Source organism: Amblyomma maculatum, chromosome 10, assembly GCF_055883805.1.
Source record: "Amblyomma maculatum isolate TAMU_Amacu chromosome 10, ASM5588380v1, whole genome shotgun sequence".
NCBI classification, from domain to species: Eukaryota; Metazoa; Arthropoda; class Arachnida; order Ixodida; family Ixodidae; genus Amblyomma; species Amblyomma maculatum.
Genome location: NC_139353.1, coordinates 43,868,901 through 43,895,587, shown reverse-complemented (window position 1 = coordinate 43,895,587; position 26,687 = coordinate 43,868,901). Strand labels below are relative to the sequence as shown.

Here is a 26,687-nt window from a genome sequence, read left to right as displayed (position 1 = left end):
TGATTGATTGATTGATTGATTGATTGATTGATTGATTGATTGATTATTTTGCAGTCGGCGGCGAGTGCCCAGCCCTACGCAGATACTCGTATTTCAACAGGCGGTGGTCTAAATGGTGTTGTGTGTGCCCCGAATGCTGCTGTTACCTTCATCAGTGCCGTCCATCCAGCTGTCCCTGGCGCCAAGCGGCCAACTTGGCTGAAAACCAGGATTCGCCTGCAAACATGCCCAAGCCATGGTAGACAGCGGGGAACCTCTGCAGTCAGCGGCGGGGGCTCAGCCCTACGCACGTGTTTCAACAGGCGGTGGTCTGCATGCTGTTCTCGTTTGTGCCCCGAATGCTGCTATCACCTTTATCAGTGCCATCCATCCAGCTGCCGCTGGCGTCAAGCGGCCAACTCCGCTGAAAACCAGGATTCGCCTGTGAACTGCCCAAGTCATGGTGGACAGCGGGGAGCCTCTGCAGTCGGCGGGGACTGCGCTGACACTTTGTATTTCAAAAGGTAACGTGTTCCTTTTTGCTGTTATCACTCAAACTTGAGTTTGCCGCTAGCTGCACACTGTATACAACAATGGCAGATTGTATCACTTGTCACAAATCGCTACCCGATGATGGGAAATTCATGACCTGTACTGGCTGTAACTTTTCTTACCATTTGGGTCAAAACTGTTCTGGAATCGCGCCAAACACATTTCACACAATGGGCACAGCAAAACGGGACGTATGGGTATGCAAGACATGCAGAGCGGAAAAGAAACGCGCAGGTGATTCCAACTCCCAGACGGATGCTGCCGATGTCGACGAAAGTAGGAGCGTGGAATCTGCATTGCTCTTGCAACTGCAGAATATCAGACAGAGCCTAGAATGCTTACCGGTTCTTCAATCGAAGGTTCATTCACTGCTGCTTTGAGAACTGAAGTGACCGCTCTAACCAGCACAGTTCGAGTATTGGAGAGCTCAGTGAGTTTTCTGTCGGCAAAATATGATTCCATGATGAATCGAAAGCAACGAAAGAACAAGCAAGCTCTCAAGAAGCGGAAGTATGCGCAATGAGCACAACTATCCATGCTCAAATCCGTATAACTCGTGCTGTGGTCTTTCCAGTTGTGATGTATGGACGCGAGAGTTGGACTGTGAGGAAGGTTGACCGCCGAAGAATTGACGCGTTTGAATTGTGGTGCTGGCGGAGACTCTTGAGAGTTCCTTGGACTGCCAGAAGATCAAATCAGTCGATATTGTAGACCATAAACCCTGACTGCTCATTGGAGGGTCAAATTCTAAAGTTAAAGCTCAGCTACTTTGGTCATCTGATGAGAAGAGAGGAGTCGCTGGAGAAAGATTTGATGTTGGGAAAGGTTGAGGGTCGCCGGAGAAGGGGTAGGCAGCGAACGCGATGGTTAGATGGCATCCTCGAGGCGCTGCAGATGAAATTGTGATGTTAGGAAGATAGTGAGAGACCGGAAAGCGTGGCGTGATATGGTCCATAGGGTCACGAAGAGTCGGACACGATTGAACGACTGAACTGAACTGAACTGATCCATGCTCAAGCCGAACAACTTGAGCAGATAAAAACGGAGGTAAATGACAGCGAGCAATACAGTCACAACATAAATATGGAAATTCACGGTCTCGAGGAAGAAACGGACGAAACTCTGAAGGAGGTGCTACGATAGATCGCTGAAAAACTAGAAGTTCCAGATTTTTCGCTATCAGAGGTTGAAGCGATCCATCGTCTGCCCGGCAGGCGGGATTCTATCCCGAGGTAATTGGTGCGCTTCGCTTCCATTGTTTCCAGGTAAAAGTTATCAGAGGCTCGCAGGAAGCTTGAAAATCTTTGCGAACTTGAAAAGCGTCAGACGATATTTTTCAACGAGAACTTGACAAGACAGAACCGAAATCTATTCTGGCGCCGCAAAAACAAGGGCCAAGCAAAATGGGTACAAGTTTGCGTGGTTTAAACGTGGAAAGGTCTATGTGAAAAGGACCAAGAACTCGTCTCTTCAGATAATTAGGCCAGCTGACCTGGATCAAATTATCTAACTGCAATGGATAACACTTGCTACCAGTTGCCAAACCTTAGGTCATTCAAGGACACATTCGGTCATAGCTCAGAGAATGAATTTACCATCGTTAACACAAATGACAGAAGTGTTCGAAAATACTGGGAAGAATTTAAGCTTTTTGCCACGTCAGTAATCGGATTTGTTGGCGTATTCGTTTTGACAGAAATTGTTTCAGACGCTTGCATGAACACGTTTTCAGTACTGGCCTATCAGTGCCGTTTTGTGACGCGGCCTTATCGACGAGAAGGCGGAATCGCTATCTTCATAAGATACACGTTTGATATTTCACCTGTTGACCTGAACTTCTCTCACGCGGAATGCCTAGCGCGGACGATAACTTGCGGCGCCCGATGTTTAAATTTACAGCTCTTTATCGGCCACCCTGCAACAGTGTTACCCGTTTTCTGTTAGAGCTCGAGGAAATGTTGAAGTCATGAAAATCAGTAGAATTATGTCTTGTGGGAGACCTGAATATAAATACCTTATGCCCTACAGTTGGCTCTGCATCTATTTGTCCGTCCTATCGTCGTGCGGTGTTGCAAATACAATAACAGCTCTCACCCGTGAAGAAATAGTTGGTGATCATTTAACAACGCCCTGTCTAGACCACATCGCTTTGCGAGCACCTAACTACTCCCTTACTTCTTGTGTTATTCTGCAATGTTTTGCGGATCACTACCTGGTCGCCTGCCGATCGTCTCCTTCTTTTCCTTTGCCAAGTTCACTTCTGTCCACCCCACCAAATAAGGTCTTCTACAACACTATAACTGGCCAGAGGGTCTTAGATAGCCTGATCAGTAGTTTTCACTGAATGGCCCTAACTAGTTCTAATTCACCGCAGATAGTCTATGGTGACTTCTGCGACCAAATGAAGAAGTTCGAAACTAGTTCTAAGCGTGTTGTAATAAAGAAAGGCAGAAAGGATTACAACTGATTGACTGAAAACACAATGCGTGCCATTTCATACAGAGACATGCTTTGGAAACGTTGTAAGCATGCCTCAAAAATAAAAACCTATGTCTCGAGTACAAAAAGCAAGGAATCGAGTAGTCGCTTTGATAAGATCAACGAAGCGCCAGTAGTTTTTCGCCAGTCGTCGACGAATGCCGCTAAAACATGGTCACGATAGACCATCTTCGTGGCAACAACACTGCAAACATTTCCCTGCATTCCTTCTTTTTTTTTTTTTTTCCGGCGATTTGGTCGAGGCCGCAGACAAGTTCAACCATTGTTTTGCACGGGCTTCTGAGAACTCATCCTCGTGTCAGCTATAGGCTACTCAATGCACGCAGGGGAGACGCGGGTCGAAAATCGCCATTATTTTGAAATTTTTCGTTTTTTTGTTTTTCCCTGTTTTAGCATCTTTCAACATCCTACTTTTATGCAGCAAAATATGAAAACAAGATTTCAATGGAAAGTTAGTTAAAAACGTGTCTGAATGACTCGCGGTGACTGAAAAAATCGCGAATTAAATTTTGGCCATTTTTGAGCGGCCGCCCCACGTAGCAACGGCGCAGGCTGGCATCGCGGCCATTTGCAAAAAATAGTCCAAGCCTTCCGTTTTCGATGGGCGCGTCTGTCAGTTTCGTATTCTCACGGGAAAATAAAGAAAAAAGCAGTATTCCCGCGTCTTCCGAGCGCTCCCACTGGACACGTGACGAGAACGCGGAATCGCCATTGGCTGGCGCCGTGCGGTGGAGCCAGTGACGCACAGTTTCGTATCCGGCTGCATTTCATCTCGTCTGTGTATCAGCCGGCGTTTCTTTTCTCATCGAAAATTTGACGCGATGAACGACGAGTAAACGCGTAACTTTCGTCTCCGCAAGAAACGTATACTTGCGCCTATACAGGGGAAAGCGCAAACAGAAGCGAAGGTGTGCAACGAACGCAGCGGATGCTGCAAGCTCCGTACGCCAGCGGAAAGGCAGCACGCCATCAAGCGCTGCGACTGCTATGCAATCAAGCAAGTCTGATTTTATCAGCAACACTTTCGACTTCGTGAGCGCGTCGGAGCTGGCAATGTTCCAAGATGATGAAGCAGCTGATAGTGGAAGCGGCGTAAGCACCGTTATCTGCGAAGTTGACGCGCTGACCCGACTCGTGAGCGGTGCCATGTGCGCGACATGCGGGAAGTGCGAAGTCGCTGTTGTAGAGGTCGTCAACAAGTGCAAGGGCCTCGCTTTTTTCATAGAGCTCAGGTGTGCGAACGGAACATGCCCGGCGGCAGTTGTTTCTGCTGCTTATTCATCGCTTAGCACTGCTACTGCCGCGCGTGAAGGCTGCGACCCAGAGCGGTGCAATGGTATAGTTTTGCGATATAGTTTTGCGATCAACGTGAAAGCAGTGCTTGCAGCGCGTTCGATTGGTGTTGGCCAGGATCAGCTGTCGAGGCTTTGTGGCATTCTTGGTCTACCGAAACCACTTCAACCACAAGACATTCTTCAGCATAGCCAAGAAAGTGCACATCGCGGCCACCAAAGCAGTCCCCAACAACCTTGCTGAAGCGAGGCGAGTAACTCGTATAGAGGACTCGATTCGCAAGAACCGTGAGGGTGAAACGTATGCAGCAGCAGAATTTTAGTCTTGTGATCCAATGGTCAACATATTGAAATATAGTATCACCAAGTTTCATGGGATTTGAGTCAGAATTTTGGCATTCAGCATGCAAATAATTCACTTTCAATTGCTTTTTTTTTCAAATTGTTGTTTTTGCCCATTTTTATAGTTTGTGCACACAATTTTTCCCTCTTGAACTTGTTGAATCACAGTGAAATTTTGCACAGGTGTTCCTTGGGGTGCACAGAGTGGGCAAATCTTGTTTTTACAACTGGTCTCAACATATGTTTCCGAGAGTTTCATAACAAAAACTAACACACAATAGAAAATAACGTTATTAAAAACATTTTCTTGAAAAACAAATGCGCATAAAATTATTTCAGTTAGATTTGCCCACTCTGTGGTCTATAATGAACTACCCAGGTTGTTTTAAAATGCTCAGTCATAATAATTAATAAGCAAAATTGTGTGCACAAAAATGTGTTAATTATGCATTTCATAACTCATAAAAATTTACCTACTATAGATATAAAAAAAATGATTGCATATTTCATAACAGAAGCTCACTTTATACCAGCTGTGCAAATTTCAGCACTCTAACTTCGTTACTAAAAAAAAAAGTTTTTTCGAGGAGCGTCTCCTCTTATTAAAGAATCGCGTTCAGCATCTGCTTTTCTACCCAGGATATCAGAAAATGAACTCTATCATATAATTTTCAGCTTTAAGCGCAATAAGCCTCCTGGTATTCACGGCTTATCAGCCAGTGTGCTACAAATGAACTTTGCAGTTTGATCCGGTATTTTTCTGTTTATGTTAAACGGCTTTCTTGATACCGCGTGTAATCCAAAAGAGCTAAAAACTGCTGTAGTTCAACCACTTTTCAAGGGAGAACAAAAAGACTATATGAAGACCTATCGACCCATTTCTATTCTTCCTGTACTTTCTCATATTATTGAAAACTTCTTTTTTTTTTTTAAATCAATGTCTTCGCTTGTTGAAAAATTTTGTATTTTGTCTACTCGTCAGTTTAGTTTCGTCTCCGGTCGTTGTACGGTCGCCCTTCTAGGGGAATTCTCTGATGAAGTGTTCTCAGCTTTCGATAAAAATTTGTTTAGCCTTGCTTTGTTTATAGACATATCTAAAGCTTTTGATACAGTTCATCACGGCATTTTATTACAGAAACTCTATTCCAGTGGTTTCAGGGGTTCGTTTTTCGATTTCCTCAAAAACTACCTTGCCGAACGATCACAAATGGTTGTCTTAGACGACATTACAAATGCAAGTGGTAAACTTCCTGTGAAGGCCGGAGATCCTCAAGAGTTAGTCACCTCTGCTTTTTAATATCTTTATTAATGATTTCGCCCAGGTAATTTCAAAAGGTTTAGTATTTCAGTACACTGATGACACTGTTTTTAAACCATTTTTTTTTTTTCTTATAATGTGGCCATCTCTAATCTGCAGAATAATATACATAAAGCAATGACTTGGTTCGCTGATAACTGTCTAGAGGTTAACGCCTCAAAAACGCAGGTGGTTTGTTTCAGACTCCTCTAAAATTAACAGTAATATACGCGCCAATTTTTCTCCACGGTCACAATTGCCATCCCTGTCGATGCACGCTTGTCACTTACATGAACTCGGTGAACCTATAGGAGTATCTTTCGACAGTGATTTGTCGGGGAACACTCACTTATCGCACATATGCAACAAGCTTAGAAGAGCTGTATGGTTATCCTTTCATATTAAATTATCGTTCCATTTCATATAAAAAAAAAACCTATTGCACATGCTCTTGTCTACAGCACTCTGCAATATGGGATTACTGTGTTTGCTTCTTACCCCGCGATGGAAAAATCGGGTTGACTCTTTGTTAAATAATATATTAAGAAATAGCCTACAACACTCCATTAGCTACAAATTGCAACATCTTCTCAGCATTTGGCTTTCCGTGCTTTTGGACTCTGTTTGTGCAAACTGTGGTGCCGCTACGGCATTTCTGGTTTAGCGATTTTTCAGATATGTTACACAGCCCCTCGAAACCTTTGTAGTAATGTCCGTTTTGCAGTTCCGCGCTCTTCAACGAGATATGGAGAAGCTAGACGTAGTGTTTATGTGCCGAAAATGTTTAATGATTTGCTGGATGAGTCATTCTCGGCTACATCCAAAACTGTATTAAAGAAAATGCTTGGCTCTTTGTAACACGAAAAATGTATCTGTCTGTAATATGTACTCTTCAGTTTTTTGATGTTCAATCTTATTTTGTGATTTGCCCCTGTTGATATATTTCTTCCAAACTATTACATGGCCTTTCTGTATGTTAATATTGGTTATTGCACGCTCGTTCGCTGACTTGTGCCGGGCCTAGTCCCTCTAGCCATTGGTGGCTTTGACAGGACCGCTTCTGGAACATTGTATTCTTTTTGTGCACTAAAACAATTATTATTATAATTATTATATAATTATTATTATAATTATTGTTATCGTTATTATCATTATTATTATTCTTAGCTCACAAAATATTAGCGATTTAACTCCAGAGCAAATGTTGGGAACTTGCGTAGAGCTGAAAATACCTCTAATGTTTTTCTATGGCGAAGACTCGACGTAAAGTGTCCCTCTGGTATGACCTTGTGAGAAAACCTCACTATTTTGAAAGATGCCCACAGCGAAATACATTGTTTTTTGTTCTATTTGCGCTGAATATTTGCAGAACGTCTTTATTTTGCGACCAGGGAGTTAAGGAAAGGCGGGAAGTCTTATGTTCCAACCATCATCTTGGCGTTGCACTCGAAGACTCCGTCCAGCATATATATACATAATGAGGCATTGATGTCACAATTCTACCAGCGGGCTAAAAATTACCGATAAAATGGCTATAGCTAGGAATGCAAAATAGTTTGCAGTTTTGATTGCGCGTGGCAGGTTTTTTTTACCTATAGAACGTGCTGGTATTTGGTTTTCCCATAAATTAACAGTAGTATTTATTTTTAAAATCAATTGTGTATGCTAGAGGTGTGAGAGTGACTTTGTTTCAAAGGAGTTAATTGATAAAACGAAGAGACTGCTGCAGGCCAAGGTAATTAATTACCACGGGAAAACCATTTCGTATTTCTGCGGCGATAAATACTGTATGTAGCAAACAGGCCTAGTTTAAAGAGTTCGAAACCTTGTCTCGTTTTTTTTTCTCCTCCTGCTGATTGAAGAGGGTATAGAAATCGAAAGAAAAAGTGAGTCGAGTTTTCGAGATCTTTTTCCAATCTTTACGTTACCGATACTTCAAAAGAGCCAACAATATGTATTTGCCCACTCTTCGAAGCCACGATAGCTGCGTTATGATATTAAACGAGCCAGGTATTTTACGAACAGCGAATCTTCATGGCTCCAGCCCCAAAGGAGCGTTGAAAATATTTTGCTATGCACAGAACTCTTCCTCAGTAGCACAGCGCACAGAAGGCGCTAAATCAGACGCAGCATGCGCTACTATTTTAGCGAAAGCTCCACTAATGCATGAAAAACGCAGAGTTTCGCCTGTCTCCGACTCGATAAACTTTAAGCCAGACCAAGTTCAAACAAAGTAGAAGGGACTGGGACAGGTAGGTCACCACCGCTTGCGGCGGGGGCTAGCCACATAATTTTTATCTGTTGTAGGCCGTCATTGCACCCGCCACTGTTTCGGTGGTGGACGACGGCTGTTGTTGCGGCGCGATTCTTTCTCTCCCCCTTCCTTTTCTTTCCGCTCTATTTTCTCTTCTGTCTGCACGAGGCAGCGGAGGTGGCTCAGCTGCAGAGCCAGTAGCAGGCCCGCGCAATTTCTTTTCCTTCTTCTATACAGCCACAACAACAACAACAAACAAAGTAGAATAGCTTGTGGAAAAAGAAAACCGTAGTGACTGCAATACTCTTTGCTGGACATCTAAGCCGCACTGAAAGGGAAGGGAGGTGAAGTGAGGTATGAAACTTTGTGAATAGAAAAGGGGAGATCAGGTTGGTCTGCTCCCCTAGTAAGGGGAGCCGATGCATGACTTTTGCTGCTTCACGTACCAGGTGGACGATCCTTATGTGGACATCCAACTATGTGTCGACATGAAACTAAGTGTCATCCCCATTCTGTGACGTAATTAGTCGAAGCCGCCCCTCGAACCAGTTGAACCAGAGCCTATTGTATCTCTAGTCCGGAGCTGCTGAGCAGGCCGCCTCCCAGTACTCTTGAGTAGGGTGGGGAATAGGGGATAGTTTAGGATTTCATTTGCAGGCCAGTCCACGTGATAGACATCTGCCACATCACCAAAGTGTTTGCATTGCACACTGATTTCTTGGTCAAAATGCTTTTACCATAGCTGGCGCAGTGAGAGCAGCGTACGTATTGGTTTAGAGGCGCCGTAGGACGCGTTCTTCTTTCTGTCTTGGATAGGCCTGCCGCCGGTGTAGAGCTCATATGTAAATGCTCACAGACGACAGTGCTTAGCTTAGCATTGCGCTTTAGAGAGTGCGAGTTTATACCCTGAGCGCCGTTACTGTATTTCTATGCTCTGCCTGAAAAAAAGAAGCGGTGTTGTGTTACTGTTTATAAGTCGTCAATCGATGCACGAGGCCATGGCTGGCAGACCCCGTTAACAAGGCGGAATACCCAAAGCAAGGGCAAAATCATCCAGTCTAATGAGATCGCGCATGAACTCGTAAAACAAGAGAGACCCGAAGTATAAATTTGCCGTGTCATCGGTAAGACACGGTACTTAGGCCACGAAGACAAGTTCGAACGGCATCGCTAAAAACGGGGCTTTGTATCTGTGTCGGATGGTCTTTATGTAACAGGGTAGCTTACGACTGTATGATAATGATATGTGTGACACAGAGATGCCCTAATTAAGAGCTATACGCGAACAATGCTTGTATGCGAACAACGATCTCCAAGGGAAGCCGGTAGTCGGAAGTTATCAAAGCTGTCGCGTCGTACCTTCAGAGACGGAGAGATCCAAGTTTTTGTTATGAAGGTATGCGTTTTATTCCAATTTTGCCCGTGTGAACGACTAGTCAGAGATGAGCATGCACAGCGAGATTGGCCTTATTGAAGCGAAAATGTAACTCCCTAATGTATTTACTAAAATAATAAAAATGTAGATTCTCGCGCACGCACTTCTGCAATGGAAGCAGTAGAAGTAGTAAATATAATTGGAAGTAAAATGAAAAACCTCCCCGAAAACATCGATTCGTTTGTTTCGAAACGTTTTCAAGCTCACTTGGGTAAACACAATTTAGTGCGAGGACTTAGAAAAAAAAAAAAAAGTAACCTTTCAATCATTTCTCGTCCGCATACAATTACTCAGTGCTTGCTTTGTCTCGCAAAATGAATTATATTTTTTTAGTGAATCAGACATCAATGAAGTGAGCCGAACCATGCCACTGGATGAGTGTCGCCATCTGTGCGAATCAATTGAAAACAGCCTTGGCGCTAAAATTTTGGATCGATCCATCGCATAACATGCTTTCCTAACTTCGCTCCTGCATGATTCGTTCCACAAAACCGCCAAGGTTGAAGGAAGACGGGATTGATTCCATCAATGCTTTCCTTGAACTGAAATTAAATCAAATAATCAAATTAGGTGATAAACAAAATACGCACAACGCCCATACCTTGTCAAATATTTAGAGACTGAGACGCAGGAAGAGCTCCTCAAAAAGAAAAGGTCATCCACAGGTCCTCCATAAAGTAAAATGCCCATAATGAAGCGTGTTAGGCAAAGATGCATGATCTCTCCCATACTGTGTAAGATAGAAGGCTCTGAGAGAGAGAGAGAGAGAGAGAGAGAGAGAAGCTGGCAAAAGTTACGGAGAGTATATTGAAGGGCAACTAAGGAGGTCGTCGAGCTCAACGAAATTAAAGGAGTGAAACGCATGGAAGCTGTAAGTCCAGCCCATGCCATGCCCTGTTGCGCTAGCGTTTCGCGTAATCGATGAATAAAGCTATTTCAGAATTCAAGCTTCGCAGCGTACAGCGGTGAGTATACAGGCAGCTCGATAAAGGCGTCATCTATAAAAAAGGTGCATTTCCAACCAGGAATCGCTTGCCTTGAGCCAGAAACCAACGTCACCGAAGGTAAATTTCACGTAGCGTTGTTTCACGTCACCGCACAGAAGTGCGTGGGCGAAAGCAAGTGAATTCTGAAGTCACCGACAATGACGTACGTAATCGTCGAGTTTCATTGCACCGCTTTAATTCTATAAGAATGAGACTAAACTTCATTGCCACCTGAGCAGCAGATTACGGCTTATCTTCAAATGGTAACGCTAAACGATTTGGTAAACGCAAGCTAAAAGTTTGATGCATTCTAATGCTTGTATCCCGTCGAATTCTCCGAAACATGTGCCAGCTTCCTTCTGCCTCCTTACACGCTGAGAAGGCGAAATCATTCACTACTTTTTAATTCACCCTCCAATCGCCTCTGATCAACCCTGAATCCACCGTTATTTGCCCTACGTCAAGTAAAACTACTTTAATAACCTTAATTAAACCTAACCCAAAACAATATTTTTTATTCCAACATAATCCATCTTCATACCTCAATGCATGCCAATCCAGCATAATACAACACAATCCAACCTTAATTTACTTCACGAATGACCAAATCTATTTAATCATAATCCACACTAGTCCTACTAAATTTAGCGTGATCCACTCTTTTATCCCCCTTGATATATCAATTCTCTGTTACCATCTGTAATTAGGGTAACAAACTGGATTCCAAGGGAAGGAAAGTGTAGCAGGGGGCGGCAGAAAGTTAGGTGGGCGGATGAGGTTAAGAAGTTCGCAGGGGTCAAGTGGGTGCAGCTAGCACAGAACCGGGCTAAGTGGAAAAATATGGGAGAGGCCTTCGTCCTGCAGTGGGTATAGTCAGGCTGATGATGATGATGATGATGATAATGACGATGATGATGATGATGTATCAATATCTACCCTTGCTGAACCACAATCCACCATGTTCCAACTTATGCCGTTGTAATCCACTTTCATTCAATCAGAATTAATCATAGATCCGCCCCAATCCACAGTAAATCGACTAATTCAACCACGATTCACTCTACTCTAACTTAACTTCAGCGTTCAGTTCAGTTCAGTCGTGTCCGACGCTTCGTAGTGTAGTGTAGTGTCCTCTTAATATGTCGCAATACATCACGCGTGACGTTTCCTGAGCCAACTCCCAGCCGCTTGGATTGATGACCTCGAAAGGACTTCAGCAACGCCATTGCTCGGGGTGTCCTCCCCGTACAACCCATCCTTAACCCAGTGAAATCCACCGTAACCCACCCAGGTCTAACGAAGTCAAACATAACTCTCTCAGTATCCCGCAGTCAAGAAGAACGAATTTTATTCTACAGGAATTCACATAAATCCGCTTTAGTCCAGCTACTCCAACGTTATCTACACACTGCGCCAACCTTTTCCCTTAATCTTACGAAATCCACCGTAATCTACCATAGTCCACCTAAACTCCAACTTAGTGCAATGTAATCATATCTTGATCCACCTCAATTCACCGCGCAAGACATTACGTGGGTCAAGTCCTGGCCATTTTATTAGCAGCCTCGGACGGGCTATACAGCTGATCGACGAATCAGGGTGTGCTCTGAATAAAAACTCACGCTACAAAAATTATAATGTAATCTTTTCCTCCATCCTTCTACTCAAAGTGGAGCTGAGGATGTCCTGTTCCAGATGGTCCTTATCAAAGCTTTGGAGAGATGTTTCGTAAAAGTCAACAGGTGTGATGCGAAATGTTTTCAAATCAGCATGTATTACTTTCATCTGACAATTGTAGTCCCAGCTCCACAAGAGGCAATTTTGCGGGTCGGCCTCAAGAATCCGCCTTTTTCACAATATGTGGCGCCCTCTGTGAGTGGTTTAAAATTCGTCTGCTACTGGGTGAAACCGTCCTCGGGAGACGCAGCCGCCAGCGAAAGGACGGTGTGTGTTCTTGACGGCTACCGCCATCTATCGCATACGCTGTCACCAATATTAACTACACATGGCATCCGAGATTCACTACAGCTGCACCGATCGCGGAGGCCTACGACTGCGCATGCGCAGCTGGGGTTGATGGTTTGTTTTCAACCAGGGAAGTGGCGCGCATGCGCAGAGCGGCCTTGTGTAAAAGGCGGATTACATTATAGGGCATCACTGCCAGTTGTTTCATTGATTCATTGATACTTTACGTCTTGCTACGCTCACATTTTCCCGTAAGGTCGGGCAACCACCATCCCTTAAGCAGATACTTCATTACTTTAAGAACAGCAATCGGAGGGAGGAGTCTGTTTTCATGGGAGTATTCCTCAGGATTGTCTTTATTGAGTCCACGCGTGTACGCATACCATGATAATAGGGACAGTTAAAGATTTGGCTTCTCGTTCGCATCTCTCTTCACAAATATTTTGCAGCGGAACTGTATCTTCCTCGTCCAGTCCGGGACCGTTCTTTCCAAGATTAGGTTTCATAACGTGGACGAATAGCTTTAAAGGATCGACAACACGCGACAACACGAAGTAGAAACGGTTCGAACATAAAGTAATAACTTCGTTTCATTGCTGCACAGAAATGCCGTTACAAAAACAAAATGCAGTTTCTACTGTTTAATATGCTAGGGACTAAATACAACTTTCCGACTAGCATTTTGTTTTAAAAATTACATATGTGAAAAAGTGAAGCAAAACTGAACCATTCTGTGAGCTAGTTTTACTACTAAGACTGAATGCATTTGACGCCATTTTTGAATGGGTGAGAGCGCTACTCCACTCTCGTCTCTGCGCTGATTTGTTCTTCGTATTGGGTGTAATGTTTGGTAATGCAACCAAAAAATCAATTTTGGTTAATTTGCCCTCCAAACCCCATTAGGTGTTGTGACCACGTCCCTCTTCTTGCTTCCATGCATGGGCATATTCTGCGAGGCGCTGAAAGTGCGTGAACGTCGTTACCACAGCTTGGACCGCGGTGGCTACCCGCGGCTTGCAATCTTTAAAGGGTATCGCAAGCTCGCTAGTGTATAGTGTAGGAAACTGGTGGAGCTACATTTCGAACCGAAATGATGACGATAATAATAATAATAATAATAATAATAATAATAATAATAATAATAATAATAATAGTAATAATAATAATAATAATAATAATAATAATAATAATAATAATAATAATAATAATAATAATAATAATAATAATAATAATAATAATAATAATAATAATAATAATAATTTATTGGCAACAAATTTACAAAATAATAACCAGCCCGTTTAAGCATATGCTTGTGAACGGAGCTGGGCAGTATAGCATCATTGCACACGTGCCGAGCTATGCAAAAAAAAAAAAAAAAGTCATGGTCACACTCGGGTACGAAGTTGATATTAAAAATATGTGTCTTACGACTAGTGAAGTTTTACTAATGGGGCGGCAAAATATAATCAGTCATCACTATTTTTCGCGCAGAAATATCTTTTTCTGTTTAACTTCCCCGCGCTTAGACACAAACAGAAGCACCAGAGAAATGCTTGAATATAGTGCGAAGCAAAATAACTGCTTCACTTGAAAAAAAAACGGCTGCATAAGGTCATGCTCAAGAAACTTAATTAGAAAAATATGAATCATCCAAGAAAAATAAAGGAAGAACTAAACAGTTATTTTGACAACAAAGCGGTCCATATTCGGTCTACACTGAGAGTAGGATCAACTAATAGCACACAAAGACGCATTTGTGAACATGCGTGCATCTATAATGCATACGACCGTCAGAATGTGCCGTTGAGGTACAGTGACAGTTGCAGGCTGTCTGGGCAGTATGTCTCCGCTGCCTGCCTGTAGGCGCTGCCGGGCTCTGAGAGGATCTTGGAGGTCACCTTGCCGTAGACGTGCATCACGTAGCTGCCGTTGGCCAAGTTCCACGCCTTCTCGCTTGAGTTTGCGGCGAAGAATACGCGGCTCTTGTCGTAACGCACCGGCAGAAACTTCCGGTGGTCTAAAACCTGCGCAGGAAAGCGCATCGAATGAGAGAAAATATGCTTTCATTGGTGCTTGCGCAAAGGCTGTAGGACTATAAATTCATCTCGCAAAATAATTAATTTGCTTCTTCGCGGTGGTTCAGGGGTTAGAACGATCGACTGCTGTATCTAAGGATGCGGAATATATTCCCGGCCGCGGTGGCAACCTTTTGATACAGGCGAAAAAAAAAAAAGGGGGGGGGGGGGGGGCACGTGTGCTATGCGATGTCGGGGCACGTTAAACAACACCAGGTGGCTGAAATTTGCGGAGTCCTCCGCTACGGCGTCTCTCATAGCCGGAAACGACGTGGGATGTTAAACCCCTTAAACCAAACCAACTGCCCCCCCCCCCCCCCCCCTTTCTTACCATATTTTGTTTTCGTCGACCTTCTGTACCACTGGGGTGAGAAGAAATCGAAGAAAAACAGGGACAGGCACCGCCTTCAAGGGTATATGAAATAATAAAGTTACAGCTCCCCTCCGCGTCTCCCCTTATGTATTCTCGTTCTGGTACACTAGCTTTGTAACTCGTCTAATCACTAATCTCTTAATTTGTGCTTTTACTGTCTCCCACATACAGATGTCATGGTAAAACTGCCCAAAAGTAATAAAAAATAATAGGTCTCAGCCCGTGCCACTAAGTATGACGGGCTTAAACCAATGGCGAGAAAAAATGAATAGGCATTGCTGCAAAAAAAAAAAAAAAAGAATTTCGCATCGAAGAAAAGGTAAAAAAAAAAGAAAAAAGGAAGAGGGAAATATAAAAATAAATAAATTCTACTATCCAGCCCAGCCGCCGCCACGGGAACGGACTAGCTCACAGCGGTTTTGTTTTCTTTTCATTTTTGTGCTGTTCTTTTGATCTCGGATGTGGTGTCGCGCGTTTTACATAGTTTAATTGCTGCTAACATATTTCGTTAAGTAGTTGTTTTCCGGAGTTTGATAAAGGAGTGGATGGTGGGACAGGGCTTGTGTCAGATGGTGGTGGTTGGAGGTCTTGTTGGGATTGAACTTGGCCGGGGTTTTTGTTCCCTGGTGTGGTGGCTGGTCAGTTGTTGGCTTGCTTGGGAATCTGGGAATTCTGAAGTGGAAGTACGTCCCCCGAACCCCGTGTTTTTGTCCCCGGTTGAGCGGTGTTCTTATGTACCACCCCACCCCTAATATGGTTCCGGTTGTTGAGCGATGCTTTCCTTTTTATCGTCTGTGGCTTAACTTAACGGTTCTGTGCTAACGGTTCTGTGCCCGGACCTTTCCGGGGAACAGTTGTTAGTTATCACGTTATGTGAAAGGCCATCCGACATGAATATACATGCTTCACTTAGCCTTTCGAATATGCCTTCGTACCGCGGGGAAGCATGGTCCGTGTCGGACTCGATTCCCTTCAGCCGCTCATCTGAAATGCGAAGCCTCAGTTGGGAGCTCCTGCCCATCGTGGTTGTCGCCCAACCTTACGGCCAATCAGTGCCAAGTCATGACAGCTAACAGCTAATACCCACTATAGTCATGCCAATGACGTTTCGCTTACAACGCCTACAATGTCTACAACGGCAGAATTTCTGCACAATGGAGACGTAGCGCTGTTACGTTCATGACCAATTACATCTCGGCGTAACTGAGTGGATTCTAAAAGAAGGAAAACGTAGATGGGCACCACCGAGAGTAAAGTGGGCGCACAGTATCAAGATGTTTGTGGGGATAAGATGTCCGCAGGTGGCGCAAGAGGTGTTAATTTGGAGTTAAGTGGAGAAATATTACACTATAGTGACCGTATCTATATAGGCTAATGATGATGATAAGGAGGGCAACATTTATTAAATCTGGCTAAGTCCACATGAGATACGCGATATATGAGTACATCTATGATAGCGCGGTTCCTGTATGGAAAAATTGTTTGGTTTATGGGGTCCCAAAGCGAGCTATGAGAGACGCCGCATTGGAGGTTTCTGGAAATTTCTATCACGTGGGGTTCATTAACGTGCACTGACATCGCACAGCACAGGGGCGCCTAGCTTTTCACTTACATTGAAAAGCATCCTCCGCGGCTGGGATTCGATCCCGTATCCTTGGGCATAGCAGTCTATAGCGTCCTAACCACTGTCCCACCGACGCGGTGCTGTATCGAAAAATGGTGCACTCTTGCGAAGACTCCTCAAAGACAATTCCAGTTCCATTCTCACGAAGAGATACAGCAAGACTTGTAGCCTCTGAATCATGCATGGAGATTGCAGCGCTTTCTGTGGTGTGACCCGAACCATAAATACCAACCTCTACACCAAATAGATCCCACTTGCGTCTTTCGAATTCCTCACAATTTGAACAGATGCCATCGTAACTGTCTACATCGAATCCGCTTGAATGTGTCATACATAAACTACTTCTTACATAAAATAGGTATAGCCAGCAGCCCTCTGTGCTCTGCATATGATGTGTGTGAAGATTTCGAACATTTGTAACCTCTTGTCAAAGGTTTACTGCACATCGCAGGACACTGCGTAATAATTTAGGCTTAGTTAAAGACAAAACCTTGTGCTTTGAACATGTCCTCGGTCCTTGGTGCGACAGGTCGTCGGCTGCGCGAGCTACAAAGGCCTTGATAACTTTTCCCAAGGACACAGGGTTGATCGAGACCGCTTAAAGCTCATGTGTGTGTGATTATGTGTGTGTGAAAGTGTGCGACATCATCGGCTATCGTCTATTCGCAACACATGTCTTGCCCATGCCCATTTCTCCTTCTTGATTTCAACTGGAATGTCACAACTCGAGTTATTTCCCTGACGCCCTCTTTACGCTTCCTATCTTTTGACGTTACATCTATCATTACCGATTCCATAGATATCTGCATTTTCCTCAACTATAATTAATGGAACCCTTTTCATTAGCCTCCACGTTTCGGCTCCATAAATGGCCACTGGCATAAGGTCCAATTGTTATATACTTCTGAGCGGTACCGGTAAGCCGCTAGTCATTTCTTCATACGCAAGTGATATGAACATAACGCAGCATCTGCAGGAAGCACTCTCGTCTGAATGCCGCAAAAATATTATCGACAATCTACGATTTTTCTTTAGTGTCGTTCTCCAAAAAAGAATCTGGTTTTGTCATCGCCGTTGTGTGCGAAAGGTCTCGGGAATTCGCTCTGGCAGGTGGTTAGTTGACAGGTGAAAGGGCTTCCTGAGGCCCTGTTTTGTCCCTGGTTACGCCTTACCTGCTTCAGTATTCATTTTAACAACATAGAAGTCGAATGATTCTCAGTTTTGCAATTTCTATATCTTAACCGCATCCGTCTTTCTGTTTTTTAATTCGAGATAGATGATTCCTTGCAAATATGGCCGTTTTCTTTCTCTCGCTCTTCTATTTCTTCCTTTCAGTTCCCGACAACCATCTCTCATCTCAGTTTTAATCTTTCCCTCCATTGTCCTAATAACATTTCTTTAGCGTCGAAGTTAAGGCACCAAGTGAAGGGACTCATAACATACATCGATGAATCGCTTTGGGTTTCCTGGATACAGCGAGCAGATGTCAGTAATACGGCAGCGGCCGCTAATCATTTATTTCTGGTTTATTCCGCGACTATACCAGGCCGTGACAGGTGTATACTCCATAACCGCTGTCCGAATGTGCTAAGGATGATGTAAGGACAAAACAGCTGGGCTCACCGTGAAACCCCCATCGCCTCCACATCGACGCCCGACAAGTTCTAGGACGCTTCGTTTCCCGCACATATCCAGCGTGACTTTGCGAAGCAGACGAGGCCCAATGGCACCCCACGTCTTGTGTTGGTAGGCCTTGGACGTGCGCTTCATCAGCTCCAGCAAGAAAGGGTCGCCGTGATGGAAGCCCAAGAATCCGTTGCTGACCAAGTCGCCGCGCCACTTTCACGTGCGAGTAGGAAACGGTCTCTTGTTAGGACTAAACAGGCCTATTTTTGCCATGATAGGTCAGTACATTTAGGGGGTGCTCAAGTTTCGCCTTGAGAGCTAGAAGCCATTAGCGCCGGCTTTTCACTGCGAGATTTTTTTTTTAATGTAAGTTATTTTGCTGAAATATATTTTTGTGGAAAGGGAGACGCGGTATCTATTTCACTTTTCAGTGAGCACCTACACTTAATCTTGTAAGCCAATTGATAGAAAAGTAAAGTCTGTCAGTTGTAGGCGGACACTTGAATCACGTTTTCATTTCTCCTACCGGCAACACTCCATCGAGCCAAAATGGGGTACGGCGGTGGCGAGCTGTAAACGTCTTGCTTAAGGCCTCCCCCCCCCCCCCCCCTTCCCCTCCTCTTTCTCTCATAATCACAAAATGCCTGCATGTCAATTAACATTTCTCTGGTTTGTCGCGGGGCGATACAGTTACCATTTTAGGCTCCTGGCGACACCGTTTTTTCTTGTATTTCATGTCACCGTCTTGTAGTTAGCAGCAAATTTCAGGACGTGCCTTGTTTAGATGTCTTTTAATTATTTTCGATCGACGGGGTTTGAGATAGATGGGAGATGGGAATGCGTTCGAAATAGGCGTGTCCATATTTTTCTAAGTGATAGTTACGTCCGCGCTTTATTATAGTTATTCAGTAGAGATTTATTTATTTATTTATTTATTTATTTATTTATTTATTTATTTATTTATTTATTTATTTATTTATTTATTTATTTATTTATTTATTTATTTATTTATTTATTTATTTATTTATTTATTTATTTATTTATTCGTCAAAGGTCCGGGGACATTACTTGAGGGGTGGGCTGTGAAATTTAATATGAGTACAAAATATTTTCGATGGCAGTTTTATATTGCCTGAAGTTGATGATGGTTGCCACTTCAGATGGAAGGTCATTCCAGTCTCGAGCTGTTTTCAAGAAAAAAGACTGATAATATGTATCGGTACGGGTTTTCATTGGATAGACGGCGTTAGGGTGAGAGTTGCGAGAAATGCGATGAGCACGTGTGACAGGAGCATTTTCAGGATCAAAGCTATGATAAAATATGTGATATAAGGAAAGACGAGCGATCTTGCGACGACAGGCCAATGTAGGAAGGTTAAGCCAAGATTTAAGTGCGGAGACGCTGGTGTGATATGAATAGTCGGAACAGGATACCAGTTCATGGACGAGGCGAGGGGTGGACGGACTCACCGCTGGCGACTGACAGACAAACGACGGCAGGCAGTTGAGCGGCCGCATCACGACGACGTCGATGTCGAGGTAGACGCCGCCGCGCTTGTAGAGAACGGCCAGTCTTAGCGCATCCGCTAGGTGCTGGACGGGATAAGAGCTCTTGTTCAGGGCTCCCGACCGGTACCAAGAGGCAAGTGGCGTCCCCTCGAATTCCCGCTGAGGCTGTCGTGGCACGAAGCAGGGGTGCACACAGAACGGTGGATTCTTAGCGGAAAAGGCTAGTAGTACTGTTCACCACTGAGCACTATACCTATTGAAAAAATTGTATGAGGCAATAACCTCGCATTTTCTCACGCAATCTCACTCAATTCGCATAATAAATCACATACAGGTCGCATATAATATCATATGATCTCATAGTTTCTTGCACATTATCATAAATTATGCGAACTATTTTATGATAATGATGTCTACCGTATGAGAGTCTATGGGATTTGGTGAGATTTTGTGAGGTTATTGCCTCGTATAACTTTTGGTTTTTCAGTACCGTCTATAAGTATAGAGTCGAAGCCTACTGCCTTGGCCGCCTTTGTATTGGTCTCTGAGGTCTAATTCGTTGGCCGCATGTGCTAAATCAGCTAATTAGGTATGGTTTTGTGGGGTTTAACGTCCCAAAGCTACTCAGCTAGTTACGAAAGACACCGTAGTTGAGTACTCCGGAAATTTCTACCACCTGGTGTTGTTTAACGTGCACTGATATCGCACAGCACACGGATGACTTGCTTTTCGCCACCAAGGAAAAGCAGCCGCCGAGGCCAGGATTCGATCCTGCATCCTTGGGAATAGTAGTCGAGCGCCCTAACCACTGCGCCACCCCGGCGGGGTTAAATCAGCTAGTTACTATTAGTACGTGCAACGGAAATGAATACAGTGGTCTCTGTGACATCGCTACTAATTTTCCCAGGATGTAATACTGCAGTATCCGGAGTCGTCACTACTGCGATAGTTGTGGTTAGGGCGCCCGGTTACTGAGTCGGGATACTCGGATTCAATCCCAGCTGAGGTCACCGCTTTTCAATGGAGGCGAAAAGGAAGGCGCCCGTGTGCTGTGCAATGTCAGTGCACGTTAAAATGTCCGGAGTCCTCCACCATGGCGTCCCTCATAGCAGCTGAGTCGCTTTGGGAAATTAAACCCCACAAACCATTCGAGGTGCTCGGCATTGAGAGGGAACCAGCCATTATGCAGGGGCCGATCGAAGTGCGTAATTGTAACAACTTCATCCTGATTCCCTGAAGTTACAAGTGCTGCCAAGTTAGCCTTTCCCCGTTGAATGTGGTTGTTTTTACGCTGTTTAGCGGACAGATATGTTGTACTGCTGTCGGGGGGATTTTTAGTGGTATTGAGGTCTTGTTACCGCTTTGTTCTCGGTGCCTCTTTGCACTTCCACATGTTTTTTTTTTTCTTTTCTTTTTTTTTTTTTTTTTTTTACTTACGCGCCCGTGTTCTGTGCGATGTCAGTGCACGTTAAAGAACCCCAGGTGATCGAAATTTGTGGAGTCCTCCACTACGGCGTCTCTTAGCCTGAGTCGCTTTGGGACGTTAAACCCCACAAACCAAACAAACCAACTAGAACAGTCGAAGTTTTTTAAGTGTGTACTCATTTGTGCAAGAGAACGTCCTTGTGAGCGCATTGCGTCAACAAGATGACAAGGCGGCGATTAATGGAACACACCCAGTACGCCTTGAATTGATCTCTGCAGCATTGTTTTAACGCATTTGTCAAGTCTGCTGTTGTCTGGCATGCATTCAGCGGAGTAGAACCTGCTAGGTATGCGCAGAAGTTTAGGAAAGGCTGGCTACAGGACGCTAAGTTTCGAGGCTGTCTACTGGAAGATGCAAAAGTTAAGGAGGGATCATTGTGTGCTTAGAAAGTCGTTGGTGCCCCGTGCGGAATTGGCCAAAACAAAAAATTGCTGCCAATCAATTGCAATGGAACAGTCATGGGAGGAAAGCTGCACTGTGAGACAAAGCGAAATAGTAAAGGGATCCTTCCAATAAAAAGCCCTTCTTTGGGCTGACCGAGATGACCGAGTTTGTTCTCTTCATGCTAACGTTGCTCTAGTCGAATTCAGAGGTTGGACCAATAATAATTGAACTGATCATTACCAACTGCAAAAAAAAAAGTTAGCTGGGGTTTAGCTTTACCTAAACCCAGTAGGTTGCGTAAGCAAAGCCGACCTAGCTTCCCTTTCTGTTCATTCTTCTCCTTCTTTTTCTTTCTCTTCTTCTTTTTCCTTTTCTTCTTCTTCTTTCTTTTTATTTTTCATCATCTTCTTCATTTCTTCTTCTTCTCAAATGTCAAAGGTGGCTACCGGCCGGGTTTACGCGACGGGCTGAAACCGCTCATACTATTGCTTGCGCAAAAATAAAGAAAAAAAGAAACATGCGAGAGCACTGCAGCATGTGCACTGGAGAAATGCGAAAGGCTGAGCGTTACTGCTACACACGGTACATTGCGCCCCTTGTAGAGCTTTCGTTAGCAAGGCCGGGACTCGTGCCGCACAGCAGAAATTTCCTTTCCTTGGCACGCGTTCGTTGCAGTAGTGCTGCAAGTGTGTGATTGGCGGGACGGCGTTGCCGCACCCTAAGTTGCTATGGAGACGGCAGGAACGCTGGACAAGGAGAACACATCTCGTAAACAGTTCTCGCGCACTCGAGATTTTAGCCATAAACAATGCAAGGCCTTAACAGAGAACCTAATGTGAACAGAGATGAGGAATCCCACTTTAACTATTCGAACCGAACACTGAAGGCAGAATAAATGCTGCTCAAATTACGAACTGCTCGGAAACGTAATCCCAAAGACCAGCACGACGTAAAAGTGTGAGCTGGTTTTATGTGGCATCCAGCCCGAACGAGCGGTACGAACGGAAAATCGCCTTCATAACGTTCGGCAAGCCGAGTTGAGGCGGATGCGGTTTTGCGAGTGAAAACCCCTGACGTCATTAGTTGGAGGTGCCTTTGCACGGATGGAGATCGAGGTATTCCAGAGAATTAAAGTACCTGTCCTCCGAAGTTTCTAATGAAAAGAATTAATAAAGAGTGCTTTCTATTGAAGTTGTAAAATTAGCTATGTTTGCTGACTGAATAACAAAGTAAAACGCTTAAAAATTATCTATTTGACGTCAATATTCAATTTAGTGTTTTTTAGCGAGTTTCGGGGCTTCCGGTTGCAGGTTTTTCATTTCTGAGTTCGCAAATTGCATGCTCAGGGAGAGATACGACTAAACACATCCAGCACCCGTGTGTGTGTCTGCGTCCGTGCCTTGTGCGCTGTGTCAAAGAATGATCCACCACCAACTAACCAAAGCTTCCACATTAGAAAAATACATTTGATGTTCATTTCTTGCATTTAATATGATAGCTCAAGATACGGACAATTAACGATTTTCGAGGCTTCGATGAAAACTTGAAAATTTAGGTATTTTGCTTATTTGGTGCGTTTCATTTCTCTGCTAATATTCAATGGGCTTTTCGTTCTTGAGAGCGCTCAATGACTGTCTGTCTCCTCTGTTGCTGCAATTGCATTCCGCGAAACACATTATTGAAATCGCAGCGCAAATAAATAAATAAACAAGCAGGCTCGGACAGGGCGAACGTCAGCGTGCAGCCCTTAAAGACCAGCTGAACAAGCGTTGTGAAGGAAATAGTATGCAGTCATAATGTCTTGAGACACACCTCGATTTTGCTCAGGATGACATTCTGGATGGACGCCAACAAGTTGACGAAGGACCTTGAACTGCCGTTTCTTGCGTGGTCATCAGCGCCCACTGACAAAAGGTGCACTGTCCAGTTTGGGTGCATCTTCGACGCGGATTCGACCGCGCAAGCAATCCGGGCGGTGACGATCCCGCGACCTCCGGTCTCAAGGAAGAAGATGTCGGAGAAACTGGAATTGTGCGGCAGACGTCCTGTACACACGCATCAGTTCCGCATCAGAAGAAAAAAAAAGAAAAAAATTCATATGGACACTTGATTGCATTATTTGTTGGTATTATAATGACGGTGATGATGACATTAGAAGCTGCGATGTTAGATCTAATGTTGTATTATTATGTCATCGTTGCTTGCGGGCGCCTACGCGTCCGTTAGTATACGTCGAGACATTTCTCTTGTCATATATAGCTGTCGGGTTAATGTTCTCTCGATGGTGCCTCTGCCTCCTAGCCTGCGTTCACTGGCTCCTTGACACACTTCTCAGTCCTCGCTTGGAAGGGGGGGGGGGGGGGTAGTTTAGTAGAAGAACTCTCTCTAGATCATGAAGAGATTGCACCCGTGTGCCGTGAGCGCTCGGGCTCTCAGTTGGGCTCGGAGGTAGGAAAATAACCTTCCGTTCGGGACCTGTCTCCCAACGGCGTTCTTCAATAGAAGACCGATCATAAAACGATACAGTATTAGAACATGACAACAAATGGGAGAAGTTGCGGCGTACCTATTTCGACACAAATGAGCAAGGAACAGTCGGAACAATGAAAGTTCAGAAAAAAAAGAAAAAAAAATAATTTGAAATGTGGACGTCAGTGCGTCTTGGATAACGAAATTAGGATGCGTTAGGTTTGGTGGCTATGGGCACTATAATCCACTCCGATTGTAGTGCACCGCATAACCGACTTCGCAGTGGAGATGAATGGCATGCCATGCTTTTGACTTTGAATTGGTGGTCGAGGTGAGGAAAGAAGGCTGCGAGTGAGGGAGAAACGTCGTGGTGAAGCGGTGGATGATGATAGAGTTCATGATCGTGAAGGTTTTCGATGCTATGAGACGTTTTCTAATTCAGCCCGATTTTTTAAGGCATTCCCTACTGGAAAAATTGTACGAGGCAATAACCTCACATTTTCTCACGCAATCTCACTCAATTCACGTAACAAATCACATACAAGTCTCATATAATTGCATAAGGTCTCATAGTTTCTTGAACATTATCATAAATTATGTACGATATTTTATGATAGTGATGTGCACCGTATGAGAGTCTATGCGATTAGATAAGATTTTATGAGGTTATTGTCCGGTAGAACTTGGTTTTTCAGTAGGGTTGGCACCGGAAGTATGTGAGTAGCCTAAACAAAATTAAAAGAAAGCGCAGCATGGTTTCGCAACGACTCAATATTAGTTATATGATATTCAAGGTCAGGGCCCCAAATGTAAGAAGCATATTCGATTTTCAGACGAATGCGTGTGACGTAGGCGAGTTTTTCAAATGTGGCGGAGACCTTTTTGAGGTTGTTTTAGAAGGCCAAGAGAGCGATTAACCAATGCTAGAGTTAGACTAATGTGTGGATGCCATTTTGTGTTACAGGTGAACCCCGTGGTTTATATAAATAGTGTCATGTCCGAAAGAATCTTTGTTTGACATTTAACCATGGGGGCCAGGCATTTAACTCGTGCCATTGACAGTGCATGGTCCACTTGAAGTCGTCATTTCCTCGCGGCGCCCGAGGTCGTACGTACAAAGGGAGCTAAAAATGTAAGCGTTAAGTGCATTGCTCCAATAATACGCACCATTCTGCAGCACAGGCATGAAAACAGCGAGAAAGAGGCAGAAAACGAACTTTTCCTGCATACTGTATTGAATGAAATGGCAGAGGTCCATGAAAAGACAGCGTGTATACGCTTATTACCGTTTCGAGGCTTCTGCCGCGTAGCCAATACGCGTAGTCGTCCCTTTTTTTTACTGGTGAAATGGGGGGATTGGAAAATGAAAGAAACTAAGATAAACTCCTAACAAGCGCCGTGCGTTGTGTAAGCCGGAAAGTGTGACGGCGCGGAAGTCGTCTCGACAGCGCGCAGGAAACGGGGATAACGGCAGTTAGTGGTATTGGCAACAGAGCTGAAAACGAGATGGGGGAAAAGGGGGCAGGGGGTGTCTTCTTATTGCTGGAATGGCAGAACCTTTTCGTTTTCAGCGTATCGCCTGTCGGATCCATCGTTCGACCGGCAAGCACTGCGGACTCCATGTCGCGTACTGGAATCACCATTGAGGAGCAATACTGAACGGCCGCCAAGTTACGAAAGCTCGTTTCTCGCGTACTACAGCAATTGCCGTCAGTCTCCGCGTCGTTATGTGCGATCTGTTTTCGCATGTCTGCCACCTTCGTACTAATTCAGCTTTAATTAATTCATGCAGCGTTGCAGAATATTCGAGTTCAGCCGATGTTCAAAACTGCGGGATAAGAGCAATACTGCTACTTAGTATCACTTCTACCTGTGGGTTGGTGTAGCATTTACAAACTCTTATTCTTCTGTGATAGGTATGGCAAATAGCCCTGCATGCACAAACTGCGGGTGCGAAGAGACTATAGGCCACATTCTTTGTGAGTTCCCCATATACAGCGAGGAAAGACAGTGTCTATGCCGTACGCTGGAGCGTCTAGATGGACGCCCACTAACTGAAATTAAGATCTAGTTCCCTGGCTACGGCGATCGTCTGCGGTGAAGGCCTCCCAGGCACTGCTCCGCTTTATGAAAAGCACAGGACTGATCGAAAGGCTATGATTTTTTATGTTACGTGATATGATTGTGAAGTGATGTAATGTGACATGTATGTGATGTAACTGTACTGTCATCACCCATCCCTCTCTCACCCACAACTTTTATACCCATCTACCCCTCTCCCCCAGTGCAGGGTAGCAAACCAGTTCCTTTACCGGTTAACCTCCCTGCCTTTCCTCCTCATCTTCCTCCTCCTCCTTCTACTTACAAACGAAAGGAGCAAACAGCTGCTGATGCCAAGGAGAGCATAGTGCATTCGTTTTCATTTTACTCGAAGTGAAAAAATTATGTATTCATAGACACAACTGAGTACAAAAGTAGACGAAAGAACAACCACACACAGCTGGTCGGATATGAACCATCACCCTCCACTATCAAGGATT

At 44.3% G+C, this 26,687-nt stretch overlaps 1 protein-coding gene across 1 annotated transcript; it reads right to left on the bottom strand.

Annotated features, from left to right (window-relative positions):
* Positions 1-14,197: 14,197 nt before the first annotated feature.
* LOC146176298 (lactosylceramide 4-alpha-galactosyltransferase-like) lies at positions 14,198-23,743 on the bottom strand. Its single transcript, XM_084581284.1, has 4 exons — positions 23,491-23,743; positions 19,770-19,973; positions 18,297-18,512; positions 14,198-14,661 (listed from the first exon to the last, which is right to left on the bottom strand). The coding sequence occupies exons 1-4, from the start codon at positions 23,614-23,616 to the stop codon at positions 14,392-14,394; spliced, it is 816 nt and encodes a 271-aa protein (XP_084437410.1). The 5' UTR covers positions 23,617-23,743; the 3' UTR covers positions 14,198-14,391.
* Between the last annotated feature and the right edge of the window lie 2,944 nt (positions 23,744-26,687).

What these genes read in the sequence shown, in the direction of transcription:
- LOC146176298 (XM_084581284.1), bottom strand. Translation starts at nt 23,616, where the DNA reads ATGCACCCAAACTGGACAGTGCACCTTTTGTCAGTGGGCGCTGATGAC. An exon ending in TTGTCTGTCAGTCGCCAGCG is followed by an intron (nt 18,513 to 19,769) that starts GTGAGTCCGTCC and finishes CGCACGTGAAAG; the next exon opens with TGGCGCGGCGACTTGGTCAG. An exon ending in GAGGCGATGGGGGTTTCACG is followed by an intron (nt 14,662 to 18,296) that starts GTGAGCCCAGCT and finishes CACCAATGAAAG; the next exon opens with CATATTTTCTCTCATTCGAT.